Source organism: Tympanuchus pallidicinctus, unplaced genomic scaffold, assembly GCF_026119805.1.
Source record: "Tympanuchus pallidicinctus isolate F22 unplaced genomic scaffold, pur_lepc_1.0 scaffold12, whole genome shotgun sequence".
Classification (NCBI taxonomy): Eukaryota; Metazoa; Chordata; class Aves; order Galliformes; family Phasianidae; genus Tympanuchus; species Tympanuchus pallidicinctus.
In genome coordinates, this window is record NW_026294637.1 from 7,722,353 (window position 1) to 7,736,738 (window position 14,386).

Consider the following 14,386-nt stretch of genomic DNA (forward strand, 5'->3'; position numbering starts at 1 on the left):
TGGGCGGTCCCGTGGTTTTGGGCCAGGGAAAGCTCCGGTGGGCTCTGGGCACGGTTTGTGCTTCATTTGGCCGCTAAGCTGTGAGGGTGCAGAGTCACCAAATCTTCACGGTTGGAAAGGAGCGCTACGATCACCCGGTTCAACCCCAGCCCACCCCACCGTGCCTCATGTCCCCCAGTGCCACATCCCCACGGTTCTTGAGCACCTCCAGGAACGGTGACCACAGCACCTCCCTGTGCAGCCTGTGCTGCTGCATCACCGCTCTTTTGGACACGTTTTTCCTAATATCTGACCTAAACCTCCCCTGCTGCAACTTGAGGCCATTCTCTCTCACCCTATTGCTGTTACTGGGAACAGAGGCTGACCCCTGCCCCAGCACAACCTCCCTTCATGCAGTTGCAGAGAGCAATAAGGTTTCCCTGAGCCTCCTCTTCTCTAGACCGAATCATCCCAGCTTCCTCAGCTGCTGCCTGTAAGATTTGTGTGTCCAGGCCTTTCACAGCTTCACTGTCCTTCTCTGGGCATGCAGAAGGGTGAGACCAGTGCCATGCCAAAACATCTTCAAGGCCTGTCATTTCTTTTTTCAGTCTAGCATCGATTGCAGAGAATTTCCCCTTTCTTAATTTTGTTGTAGAAAGGGAAATTACACTTCAGCAGGATATTTGACCACTGCCTGCCAGATAGTTTCACATCCCTACAGGCCCTGGTGATGGCTGGAGGACCTGGAATACGGATGAGATTTCGTGGGCTGCGAGGAACAGAAAGCGCTGCACCCACAGCAGCTTCACTCCCCCTGTGTGCAGGCCTGGGTGATGGGCTCAGAAGGGAGATACTGCCAATGTCCTTTGGTTTCCTCATTATTAGGGAAGTGGAAACAGGCACTGTCATGCATCTGCTCTAGGTGTTCATAGAATCATTGGAAGGGACCCTTGAAGACCATTTGGTTCTACTCCCCCGCACTGAACAGGGACACCTACAGCTGATCAGGTGCTCAGAGCCCCATCCAGCCTGACCTTGGGTGTCTCTAGGGACGGGGCACCCAGCACCTCTCTGGGCAACCTGTGCCAGTGCCTCACCATCTTTATTGTAAGAAAAATCTTTGCTTATATCCAATGTAAATCTCCCTTCTTTTAGTTTGAAACCATTTCCTCTTGTCCAACACACATTTCCTCTTGTCACAACAGACCCTGCTAAAGAGTCTGTCTCCTTGCTTACACTCCATCTTTAGATACTGAAAAGGAGGTCAGCTGAAGTCCAGCAATGAATGCTAAATCATCTCTCTTGCTTTCATGGAAGAGGAAGCGATACAGTTTCTGGCAGATGTTAACATCTGTGTGTGTAGTTAAAGCCACCAAGTTGGCTGGAGAACCCATTACCAGAAGAAGACTGCTTCATTCTGCCAGTGTCATAAAGCCTTGGTGATACATAGGATTTATCGCAGAATGTTGCTGCTGTGAGCCACAGGCCCAGTGCTACCTTGGTTCCCAACTGCAGTACAGTCAGTACAGCTAAAGAACACCCTTCTAGAATGAATCAGTGAGAAACTACTGTTTAAAGTTTCAAATCAAATGGTTCTTGAGTCCAAATAGTAGTTGCCCCAGACTATGAAAGTCTGGAAATCTGTTAGGGCTACTTGTGAATTTGCTGACTTGGCAGTGAAACCCAAAACATTCATTTCTGTCACCAAAGTTGATTCAGATCATTTATTTTATGAAAACTAGTCTATTTCTTTTATAAACTACCAAATCATAATGGAGCACTACAGCAAATGTACTACTGACATACTTGGTCTTCTAACCCATGTATTTCTTAGATTGTCCAGTAGCTCTCTAACAGCTTTCTTGAGTTACCTGAACCAGGTAGATTTTCCTCCCTTCTCCCATCCAACAATTTTTTCTGAAAGAGATGAGGCCCACCATAAGATTTGAAAAAATGCATATTTTATTTTTTTCCCAAAAAATATTAGTGTAGCTACACTGTAACAAATTAGAACAATTTGTACTTCTCTCTTTAAAAAATTTAGTTTTAAAAAGTCCAGCCAGGTGACTGCATTACAAAATTTTGAAAGAACAGTCAGTGTAGATATGAGCAATTAAAAATAGAACAAAGAAACACACACCATTGCATTAACAGTAAGTGAGTGCACATTTTTAAATTGCTAGCTTCCACAAGTTGTTCTTCCCATTAAGATTGCTTTGTCTGGATCAGTAACTTGTACCCACTTTTACACTGCAATTTGCATTTCCTTTTTCTCCACAGAAATCCCCCCCCCCCCCTTTTGCTTATACAAATGTTGCAATAAAAATGCACTACAGTAGTATTTCATTTACAAAACAAATGAGATTAAAACTTGTTTCCTAACCCATTGGATTGTATTTCAGTAAGACAATGTCCTTTCATTGGAGGTGCAACAGAAATTCCAAGAGCTGTGTGGATGCAAAGGACTCTCTCGAAGCAGTTGTGCCTGGAAAGGTTGGCTTGCACTGCTGCACATGCAGCGTTGATTCCTCTTTAGAAGCATCTTTTCTTTAGGTTTGACAATTAGGAGAGTGTGTTAGACATTGCATTAGTCAAAATAAATAGAAATAAATTAAAAACAAATTATGCAGAGAAGTTATTTTCTAGTTGATACTGCTTGGAGGAAAACTTAGCAATGAAGCTTGTTGCAGCAAGCAGGTCCATTTATTTCAGTAGTACTCTCTGAACAAGGAAAAAACAGCTGCAAACATGTCTGTAATTGTAGAGAAAGATAGTGGTGATCTTCTTTCAAACTTTGTTAGGAAACCGTTTTCCTGTAGGAAAGAATATGCACAGTTAGGGCCAGCTTAGGATGTGCAGGAGAAATGCACCGCTTTGTGCCAGTATCAGTGACACTGCTACACCTTGGTGCTTAGAGGGGCAGCTCTTCACAGCTCTACCTCCACCAGATGAATAGGGCTTCAAAATGAGTAGCTGAAAATAGTGCCCCCTTGCTGAATGTTTGTTTTATCTCCAAGTAAAGACTGTGCCCTGGCTATGTAAAGAGAAAATGAGTGTGAACTGCATCATCTGAGCCCACACCTTAGAGGAAGATACAGGTACTGTGTTTCTGATGTGATAATATGCTTGTAAATATCTTCCTTTAACATCCTTATTCTGTTGTGATAAGGCACATATTATGACAGAATGCTGCCTGAAGTTAATACTTCTCCTCAATAGAAATAACTCTATATTTGCAAGGGATGCAGAGAGGATCATTACAACAAATCTGATGCATCAAGGGTCGTGATTCACTGCCTCCTTTTTTAATGTTATCAGAGAAGGATAAAAACAAGCAGAATAAAGGGAAACACTAGAAAACAAGTGAAGGAAAAAAAAAGAAATAGCAAAGAGGAAATATAAGAGAAGTGAGACTGGAGAGGAGTGGAAAGAGAAAGTAGCATTTACAAATAGGTAGAAGGAAAAAAGTACCAGGGAAATAACTTTCTCTGATGTCACTGATACTCAGCCTCCCCCGAAGTGCAGTAGTGAAAGGTACTGTCAGGATGAAACTATGCAAAGCAAAAGGGACCTTGCCTCTGCTAGCAGAAGGGAATTTCAGCAGCTTGATGAACTCATCCGCATATTGACAAATGCTTTTCTCTGCTCTGACCACTGATGTATGCAAGTTCTAGGATTATCTCAGTCCAAACAGATAAAAAAGATTGGACCCCATTGTGCTTACCTGCAAATTTGTTTAAGTAAACTGATTTGGAGGATTAAATAACAGCTTCATGAGATCCACAGCAAAAGTACTGACTAGACTGTGAGAATGAGACTTGTGTATTCTTTCCTTGCCTTGAACATCAGTGTTTTTGGACCAGCTTGCTTCTGTGGAAGCAGAATTGCTGCTCTAACCATAGGATGCATTCACTTTTAAATTTAGTAATAAGAAGTGTGCTGGAATGTCTTATTTAATGCGCTTTGAGCACAGGGTTGAATTAGATGGTTTCCTAACATCTCTCTCAGCCCGTATTATTGTACTATCCTATGATTCAAGTCTTACTCTGGGGTTTTGGCTGTTAACAGAAAGTGCCTTTCTCAAAAGAAAGATGTCTTTTAACCTTGTTCTATTTAAAGCAGAAGCAAAGTTTTCACTGTAAGTCTGAAGCAGACATTGCAGACATCATAAATTAAGTCACCAAATAAAACCCCGGATAAAATGTTTTTGTAAGTGTCTGTAACAAAAGTTTCCCTTAATTAAGACAAATCTTTGAATCTACACTGTGGTGGAAAATGAGAAGACACGGAATTGCAGCTTACCCAGCCACCGTTTGCATCTATCCATGCGGCTTTGTTATTTATGATGTACTCTGTGATGAAATAAGAAATCTGCTCCTTCTCCTCTCCAGTGAGCTGAACTCCATGCTCCTGAAGCTTCTTGGTGAGAAGACCTCCAAAAGTAAATATGGTCGTAATTCGTCCCCAGTTAGTATTTCCGTCGGCAAACTTTTCTTCCATGACTCCATTGAAAATTCTCTTGGCAACATCTACAGAGGTAATATCGATCCTGTCCAAGAAGGGTCTGAGTGCCTCCTCTGTCTGATCTTGGAGCGAGGACGCGATGTTTCGCAAGACGTGAGCAACTCTGGTTTGGGCTGGTCCAAGATGTGATTCCTGAAGCACATATTGCAGATAATCTTGAGCTAAATAATAAACATAATAGAACTCAGCAGTTTCCATTTAGTACGAAGCTCAGAGAGCAGTGTGCTGCTCTTAATCAGGCTCGATAGTGAGCAGCCACAGGACATGCACACAGCTTTGTATCTTCTGGTTTTGATGGAATTTTTTGGTTTTACCACAAAGTTCCTGTTCATAATGACTTAATGTTCGTGTAGGCTGTGAATATGTCATAGCGGAAACGAAAGACAAATGTCTGTTCCAGGGAGAAAACAAGTCTTGCTGAGTGATTTATTATTTTTACAGACAGTATGACTCTAAAACTGAATCTGCCATCTTTTACCACGTTCTTCAGCAGTATAAGTTTGCATTTCCTAGGGTCTTTTGCTATGTAACACTGGAAGAGATCCAGCTTAAAAAAATGTCTTGAAAAGTGCATGCTTATAGGAATATGCAGTCTGCTCTTAACCCCCAACATCCTGCACCCCAAATCTCTTCATTACCACAGGTTAAAGCAGCGGTCTGCATTGCAGAACCACTGCATGTGGGTCAGTTCTACGTCACAAATTTTGGAAGAATCTGGTAGAAGTTTGCAGCATGGAGAAATGGACAAAGCTTTTCCATCAAGCAGGGAGCTTTATGTAACGACTGGCAGAGGAAGCTCAGCAGTGGTAAAAGTATGGAAAGCAAAAGGGGAAAACCAACTTTATAGCATGATCTCCTTCTCCAAACTTTCTCACACTCTGTGAGTGCTCTTCAAGGTCCTTCTTTGAAGATTTGAATGGATGGCTTCAAAGATTTCTTTCCCCCATAGGGAATTTGGTATGAAAAACAATTTGAGTATAAAAGACAATGCTAATGCAGTCAGTGTGTCAGAACATGAAGTAGAAAATACAGGGTGAAGCTGGTAATGTGTGATACCATCTGATTCTTTCTTGACAAATAACAAAATTAGCATGATACCTACAGTGGCAACTCTTCAATTCTACGTTTTGATCAGGCAGTTTTTTGAGGGGATAAGAGGCAGAGATGTCAAACCCGCTCTTTCTTGACAAACCCAGTTCTGACTTTCCTAAAGGGTGAAATTGTGGCGAGAGCTTCACCCCACTGCAAAGACTTCAGAGCAGCTGATCACGCTGGAGCAAAGCCTGTCTAGAGCTGTGACGCAAATGTGCTGTATTTATAGGTCTGGTTTGTCCCCCCCAGGTTGTGGATGCTGCTGCTCTGACTTCAGTTTTGCAGAAAGCCATTGATTAGAAAAGCATACTTTCCACTTCCTTCTCAGGGTTTTTCTCCTGTATGTGGCGAACCTGGCTCAGAGTGACACAGTAATTTTCCATGTGCAGCGAAGTTTGAAACCTCAAGCCATCATCATCAGTGTAGCCCAGACATCAATGACTTTGGTTACAAGGAAAATATTTGACTCACTTTCTGTTGGAAGCAGAGCTGGCTGATGTTGTGTTCACTGTGTTCAGAATGGGTTTGGGTGGGAGGTAAGCTGGAAAAACTCACGTGTTGGATGCTGCCCAGTGGCAGCATCAGGTTGGGGTGGGAAGCTTGCTGTCTCCTTCACACACACTGTCTTACCAACCAGAGCTCACTTTGAAGGTTCAGAGGTGTTCTCCATCCCATACCTCCAGCTGCTGCTTTGGCAGATTGGCTTTGCTTCTGTTATGCTCAGCGACGTCAGCAAACTGCCAACATTATTTTTTTTTGGGGGTGTGGGTGTGGAGGGGTGGGGGGTAATGCAAATAGAAGAAAAAAAAAAGGAAAAAAATAAAAATATGATGGTTCTTAATTCTTCCAATTCAACTCAACCTGGGCAAAAATTTCTGGGATGGGGTAGCATGGCTCTGCTCAGCTCCTCTCCTGTCAAGTGCTTGCTGCAGACAGGGCTGCAAGAAGTACTCGAGGAAAAATCATGAGAACCCTTCTTCTATATTGCACATTCTGTGAGGTTATAAATCACTCTTGACTCTCTCAATAATCGATTAATGAAAAGCTTGTTGTATTCATTCTGAATACAAGTAATCCTTGAATATGGGGACAGTGAGCAGTACTTGAGGAGACAGGTTTTGTTTTTTTCACCATCTACAGCATCAGAACACAGGCAGAGGCTGATATTTCTTCATTAGTGGAGCATTTAGGATTCTGAAGGGAGTGATCAGATAAGGCTATGAATACGTCACCACTACTGAAAGAAATCCATGTTAATACCTTGGCAATTTGGGTGCAAATGCTGCACTTCCAGCCCCTTGATCTCTTGCAGGGCTGAAGGGTGAAGCTCAGTGCTCAGCTTCTCAGCTCTCAGCAGACACCTTTAGCAGCAAGGTGTGACACCTGTGGCCATAATTCGGGATGTAGCTGTTGAAGCTGCCCCAAGCCTGTTGACCTCAATGTCAGACACGTTTTCTTTTCAGTAGTATGCTGTGCAGGGTGTGATTCCAAGTGCTGGATGTTTAGTAGCTGTGACAGTTGCTATGTCTTAATATGTGTATATATGTGTGTGTGTATGTATATATGTGCATTTATAAGGTTAGACCAGAGTACATAGCTCTACCTTCCCAAGCTCTACTGTTCAGCTCTGAGCACTGTAAGAAGTCAGCTTTAGGTCTCTTACCTGCATTGTAGTGCTCTGATTCTCATTATCTACACTAGGCAGTGCCTTCCTTTATCCTACCAGATCTCATCCACGTTTTGTAGTTATAAGCAAATACCTTTAACATAATGTGTCTCCATTCTTCTTTCCACCTGCTCTATCCCCTCAGTGCTGCATATTGTGCACTCTTGCTGCTTCCTTCTTTTCCTCTTGCCTGTATGTTCTTTCTCTTTTGTACATGATAAATGTTGACAATACCATTGAAATAGAAACCTGCCTGACTTGGAAGCTCAAATTCAAACCCTCTCTTTGCTTGCTGGCATAGCAAGGGACTTCGGGTACTTTAATTTAAATCTGTGCTCTGTGGATTTGACTCCACATCCTCACCTAACCTGAAAAGGCTTATTTTCCAGCACAGATGGGAAGTGAGTTGACAGTTTCTCATAAAATTGACTGGTAAGAGATGATGGTATCTTATCTTGTTTCAAACAAAACTAAGCCAAAATGACAGCTCCTTGGAACTATTTGTGTTGCATCTGCTTTGCCAGAGCTGTTCCAGTTCCAGGTGAATTTGGGAACTGTGAACTCTTCTAAGACAGCCAGGCTTTGTCTGGAGGAACAGTGAGTTTTTGAGAAAGCTCTTACAGATTTGTTCTGTTTTTCTTCCCTTTCTGATGTCCAAATCAGGATTTTGTGCGTGTGTGTGTGTGTGGCATTGAGCTTCATTGCAAAAGAGCTGCTCAGTTCACTTCTAACATTCCAGCTGTCCTGCACAGCCCTGATGTAAGGGAGGGTTTGGTCACTTCTGCTCCACTCCATTTTCCTACAGATTGGGATATGCAATCTGACTTTCTTTCCAGTTGCCGTTGGCTGTCGCTGAAGTCCCGGCTCGGTTTGCCCAGTGGAGTGCTGCCACCTAGTCGCAGCCGTCTTGGCTGCAGGCTCAGCTCCTCGTCCCTCTTGGGTGCCCACAACCAAGGCAGCGCTCTGGGATTCTCTGCAGCACAGAGACGCAGCTCTGCAGCGATGAGACTCCTGAGGATCCTAGATCTCAAATTGTGTGGCAACTAAAAGGCTTGGAGCCAGTTTGTGTGCTGTGTATCTCAGGAGATGCTGACAGAGCACACAAGAGGAGCTCCGGGGTGGAAAGGAGGGTGCAGATATATTTGCATCTGTTTGGCCAGCTGAGATATTCTAGGCCAGTTGGAAAGCAGGAGCAGTCCTCAGCATACACGAACCAAGGAGCCTTCTGCTGAGCTGTAGGGCGGTGCAGAATAGCCCTGGTGTGCTGAGCAATACAGCACAAGCTCTCTCCCATTCCCCAAATACCACACAGCAATTTGGCTGTGTTATTCAGGGTCCATCAGTGCCCTGTGACTTCCTCTGGTAACTCAGCTCAGAACTTGGCTTCTTGTGGATCCAAGCCTCTCTCATCATCATGAGTCAAGGAAGCAGCCAAGCACACTGCTCCACCGCTCGTGTGCCACGTGTCATCGTGCGCATGTGCATGGACACGTGTTTTGCTCGAAGTTCTCACAAGCCTTTCCAAATGTTTATCCGGGATTAGGATAATTTGAACAAGGAGTCATAGACTGTTGGCAGCGAGCCATGGAAAAGTAAGGCTACCTTACCTTCAAAAAAGTATGGCTTACTTCTTACTTACCTTCAGCCAGTTTTGGTTGAAGCTTAACAAGCCCTTGCAGATCCCAGTGGAAAATTTCAGGCTGAATCCAGCTTCATTGCTGAAAATACTTGTTCCTAGATGTGGAAAAAGGAAAAAAGAAAAAAAAAAAAGGAAAAAAAAATCTGATTGTAAATATCCATGAAATAAGTCAAGATATGTCAGTATGCTCATAGTTCAACATGATAGCCAAGATTTTGTGATCTCCACTGCCATAAGGCAAGAGTGCTCTTGACTTTTGGCTCATTCCATTATAGAGTCCAATGTCAACATGTGCAAGGTCCATTTGTATTTTAATGTGCAGTTTTCATTTTGATCTGAATCTCTGGATGCAATGCTATCAGGAGAGACAGGCATTCAACATCAGCTGCATCAGTGCTTTAAAGATACTCTAAATTGTGGTGACATTTAAAATGTGGTGGCACACATCTGAGACAGCTGTGGCCTCAGCCCTCCAGGAGTATGCTTGCTTCCATGCTTCTCCCTCATTTAGATCAAGCCTGCATCTGCTCCTGATAATACCAGAAACCTCTGCACTGGCTGAAGGGTTGGTGATTCATAGATTAAATATGTTGCCTTTAGAAGGTAGTGTATCTTTCAAACAAATCACTTTAGCCCCTTTTCATGATATCTGTTCATTATTGTATAAAAGAGAGTTGTAGCAGCACTGGTATTTCTATACCATAAATCACCCTTCAGGGAGGTTCGTAACTCACCAGTAGTTTGTTTTACATGCAGGGTCCACTCTGAGAGTGCATTTATTTTTATTCCCCTTTCAAATTGTCTGGAGTTATTTTAAATTATATTTTAAAAATTCAATGGCATGCAGATATTTTTGTCTGTTATAATCAATCTGGATCTGCTTTGATTAGGAATTATGTTTAGGACATGAATGTGTAACATGAATTTAGCAAGTTTCATATGCTCAAAAATAAATATTCATGTTAAAACACATTTCTGAACCCTAATTCAGTAATTTTTTACCTCCTCAATTGTGTATTTGCATGAAATTGTTGCGGTGCTTAGAGCCTGGGCTTTATCACATTTCTGGACTCTTTCTTTAAGTCCTTCACCTAACATAGCAGGAAGGCTCAGACTACACTGCAGTTCGGTAAGACTTTCAAAGAGTCTAAAATTTGGTATTAAATTAATTCCGTCCACTTACAGCCTACGATATGGGACTGTTTATTGTAGAATAAAATGTCCTGCATTGGCCCAGGAAGAGCTCAGAAACCTAATGTCCCACTGTGTCAGTATATCGAGCTCTTGGTCCATGCAGGGAGCTGAAGCTGCAAGTGTGTTAGTCATGATGCTGATGATGGAGCCTGGTCACACCCCCAAATGATGGGGTCTTTAGAAGGATGAGCTCTTCTGCACACTTTCGGTTAATCTCAATGCAAAGTATTTGCTGTTTGTGCTGAATGTTCTGGACAGTAAAGCAATACCTGGGTGCCCCAACTGGAAGCATGGATTGCCTTGTGCTGGCTGTTTGACCGCTGAAACTCAGGAGGAGTCTCCTGCCTCGGCTCATGAGTGCTGGGAGAAGTGCTGAGCCTACTCAAAGCACCAGGCTGGCTTCCCAAAGAAGCAGATGCAGGACTGTGGTCATCTTTGTTGCAATCACATTTAATCAGTGAGGCATTTCAACGGCTATCTGTAGCACGAGCAACTGAACTCTGCACCAGCAGTCCAGCATACGTCATTTGGAGTTTTCACAGCAAAACCCCAGAACACCCGTTCGTCCTTAGTAGACTTGCCTTTGTGTCAATTTGGGACTAGATTCTTGGCATGCCAGGGAATTACGCATCGTAATGACTTAATCAAGGGCTTTCGTAGTTTGTTCTAGAGCAGAGAAACCTTTTAAAGCCCAAATGCAGATGGAAGCTTGGACCCAGCAGCGAGTGCTTCGCTCATGAAATCAGAGGAGCACTGCACAGACTGACCCCTTGTGCCTCAGCAAAGCTCTATTGATTTCAGTAACTTCATCTGTGCAGAGACGTGAATCTACCTACGGGAAGCTAAATGAAGCCTGAAGTTATTGATTTTCAAGGGGAAGGAACTTTATTTAAAAGATCTCTTCCTTTATTTTTTTTTTTAATTATTCCTGATTTTTAAATATGACATCACAGCAGACTAACAATACAAAAGAGTGACAGCAAATAAAACAGGCAGTTTCACATGGTTTATTGCAGCAAGGCCAGAGAGAATGGGACTGAGTTAGACAAGGCTGTTAATTGCTCTTTGTGCTGGATAACTGTTAATCTCTCTCTGAGCAATGCGTATCCAGTGGCCAGTGCTCAAGCAATGTAAACGGTAGCAGCATCCTTGCTTTATCCTTTCCCTTAATCTCCTTCTGGAGGCTTGACAATAAGCAGCCAGTCCCAATCTATTTTGCAACTTTGAACTCAGATCCAAAAAGCCCCCATCAAAAGTAATTAGTTTGCTTTACATTCATTCACCCTTTATATTCTTGAGTTAATAAATGGCTCTTACAACTCAAAGGGGAGTTCATTTTTCTGGCTGCCTGTGAGGGACTGAGGAACTGTTGTCTCTGGTCAGCACAGCTCAGTTGTTAGCTGAATGCCTTGGCAGGGACCAGCAATCTCCACAAAAGGTAGCAAACCACAAAACGTACAGCCTTTATACTCTGTAGAAAAGCTGGTGTTTGTATGGTCTAGCAGAGCCCTTTAGCTCTTTTAATTTCTGTTTCCCCATCTGCGAGAGGCTTGCTCCAAAAGATTCGTTGATTCAGCAAATATTTTCAACTTATGGCACAGCTTTGACCTTGAGAAAGCAACTAGCCTCTCTGTGAGTCACTTCCCTACTTCTAACATAGAGGAAATTAGAGAATTGCAGTCAGGTGGCTGCCTTTTGCCCGTATTTAGCAGCCTTTCCAGGAAGGTGGGTTGGGTTTGTTGGCAGTGAGTTTGTAGGCATGTATCCAGTAGAGCTGTAGCAGGTAAGCTGACTCAGAGCTGTATCATTCTAGCTCTTTGCTAGCTGTGTGTGAATCAGGGCCCTAATTTTTTTTTTCTGTTCCTTGTCTGAAGTCAGTGATGCTGTTTAGTTGTCTCTCACTGAGATCCTGATCTCTGCTGACAAAGCTCATGATATTTTTAATAACATAGCCTAATGTTGTATGCTGTAGGTTGATCTGTTGGGTTGGGTATCTATATTGCTGTTTGTTTATTGGATCCCATTCTTCTCCTTTGTGGCACTGTGGATAGCTGATGAATCTTCCTTAAAAGTGCCAGAGCTGCAGAACTTGTAATTCTCCAGACATGTTTTAGAGAAGTTACCAAAGTCTGAGTGCTGGTTATGCAATTTGAAGGATGGTTTGATCCAGTCCATCTCTTCCAATTACTTTTTTTTTTTTTTTTTTACAGTAAGCTTTGCTGGCTGTAAGATTATTCTGTTAAACTGCTGCTGGTGTCTGAGTCAATTCATTTTCCTACATGTTTATCTTTGATATGAGCTCCTTCCTCCTGAAAACACTCTTCCTTTTTAACTGTTGTATAGAAGCTACTCTTCCAAGAGAGTCAGTTTGAGAGGGTTCCTATTCAGTCATGGGAAGATTCTTTACTAAGTGCTTAGTGTACTAAATTAACTTGTGTGGTTCTCCAAAGTAGTTTAAAATGGTAGATTTCATGAAAGGGTGAAATCTCATTTTTAAGTGAAGAAATAGTTCTGTCAGTATGTAATGTTGTGCAAATGGAAAATTGGAAGTAATTGCAATAGCGATAAACCACATTTATTGTTAATTAACTTGTAATCTAATAGAAGCTAATATCTCTTAGATGGTAGAAGCACAACATGCTTGCATGATGTAGCCCAGTTTTCTGTTACTGGCATGCAGCTGGATGCCCAACAAAGAAAATACTGGGTTTTGTTGTATTGCCTTGCCAAGCAAGGCTGTCTGCATTAACTGTGGCCTCTGAAATCAGTAGGAGATCTAGGTACATTGAGTCTCATGCTATTATATCTCTTTGAGAAACTGATGTTTTCATCCTAAAACATCATCTCGAGTGTTTTTCTTCTCTTCTGCAGATTCAAGTCCTGGCCTTGCAGCCTCTTGTACATGTTTTACTGTCAGTATGTCCTCCTGAGAGGAGAGAGGCAGGGCCTCTAAAGATGCTCTCTCCATCCTAAAAAGCTGTGAATACTTCCACTGTCTTCTGAGGAAACAGCAGGACAGCAAAGTCTGAAATAGGGCTTAAGTTCAGCAGACCTCTTCCCTGACTTTTGGTAACGCTAACAAGATAGGAGTGCTGAGGCAAATGTTTACAACCCCAATAATACACTGCAAGTGGTGTTCTGCTGTGACAAGTGACTCAGTAAAAATGTCACTTCCAAGCTGCAGGATTATTGGCTTTCAGTGAGGCCAGACCAAATGTGCTCAGTTTACAAGCAGAAGTACAAGATTTATTTATTAGCCACCAGCCGTAAAAAGGGGTTGTACTCCCATTCTGCTGCCTTATACCGTGTGTTGTCATCTCTCTGAAGTAGTGCTGCAGTTATGACTTGGTTGTGTTTTGCTTCTGCTTTGCATTTACATCAACCATGTTGCAACTGGGTGTGAATAAAGTCCAGATAGATTCCTTCTGATAAGTATTTATTTTTAAAAGTGTATACTTGAAACAGACTGTCTAGTCTGCCCTATTTGCTAATACAAACCACAGAATTTCAATTAGTGCCTCCTTATGTATAGCTCATAATTTCCAGCTAAGACAGTTCTGCTAGCTAGATGAATCCCCCACAGCTTTACAATTTCATTCCTTTTAATGGTTTCACAGAGCTAACAATGCAGAATGGGGGCTCTGATTCATGCCTGTTGATGCCTTGTAAAACTGCTGTGGTTCCTATTCTCTCCCTCCTCTCTCTTCTTCCATTCTGTCCCTACTGTGGAGATAGCTCAGCTTCTTGTGAAGCAGAATCTGAACTGCTCCAGCTTCATAGATCAAGGTGGACAACACCAGTTTAAACTCTTCTTGATATCCTGAGTATAGGTGATACTTGCATGTGATTTTTTTTGGAGCTGTCTGAATGGTGGTGCAGTGGGATTAGAGGCAGGGATGTTGTAATCCATCTTCACACCTTGAAATACCTGTTTAGTACTGACTGAAAGCTTGTCCTCGGCTGCTGATGCCAGGGTATGTTTTGCAGCAGGTTCAGTTGTTAAACAACCAAAATGATAAACAAGAAGTTAACTGTTAAAGCTCAGCACCTGCAGTGGTGTTATCTGTCAATGTTCCTGCACTGTGTGCATGTTAGGATGTGGTGCCAAGGTGTCTGTAATAGTTTACAAAGACTAATGCTGAAGTCTCTCCAATCGCCACCCTTTAATGAAGTTTGGGATTTTGGTGCCTTCCAATGTATTTAAACTAGGAAGGATGCTGAGTCAGTGCAGGCTGACTTGTTATTGTGGGGGAATTATTGCAGCAGTCACTGTTGCCTCTTAAGGAATTTGT

At 42.6% G+C, this 14,386-nt stretch overlaps 1 protein-coding gene across 1 annotated transcript; it reads right to left on the reverse strand.

The window, feature by feature from the left end:
* Window positions 1-1,798: 1,798 nt before the first annotated feature.
* On the reverse strand, window positions 1,799-4,810 carry BCL2A1 (BCL2 related protein A1). The gene is made up of 2 exons (XM_052671747.1): window positions 4,282-4,810; window positions 1,799-2,792 (listed from the first exon to the last, which is right to left on the reverse strand). The coding sequence occupies exons 1-2, from the start codon at window positions 4,699-4,701 to the stop codon at window positions 2,688-2,690; spliced, it is 525 nt and encodes a 174-aa protein (XP_052527707.1). The 5' UTR covers window positions 4,702-4,810; the 3' UTR covers window positions 1,799-2,687.
* Between the last annotated feature and the right edge of the window lie 9,576 nt (window positions 4,811-14,386).

Bases quoted from the DNA above. Each gene is read 5' to 3' on its own strand.
- BCL2A1 (XM_052671747.1), bottom strand. From the start codon at position 4,701: ATGGAAACTGCTGAGTTCTATTATGTTTATTATTTAGCTCAAGATTAT. The intron at 2,793-4,281 runs GTAAGCTGCAAT...TCTTTCCTACAG, and splicing joins TAGATGCAAACGGTGGCTGG to GAAAACGGTTTCCTAACAAA.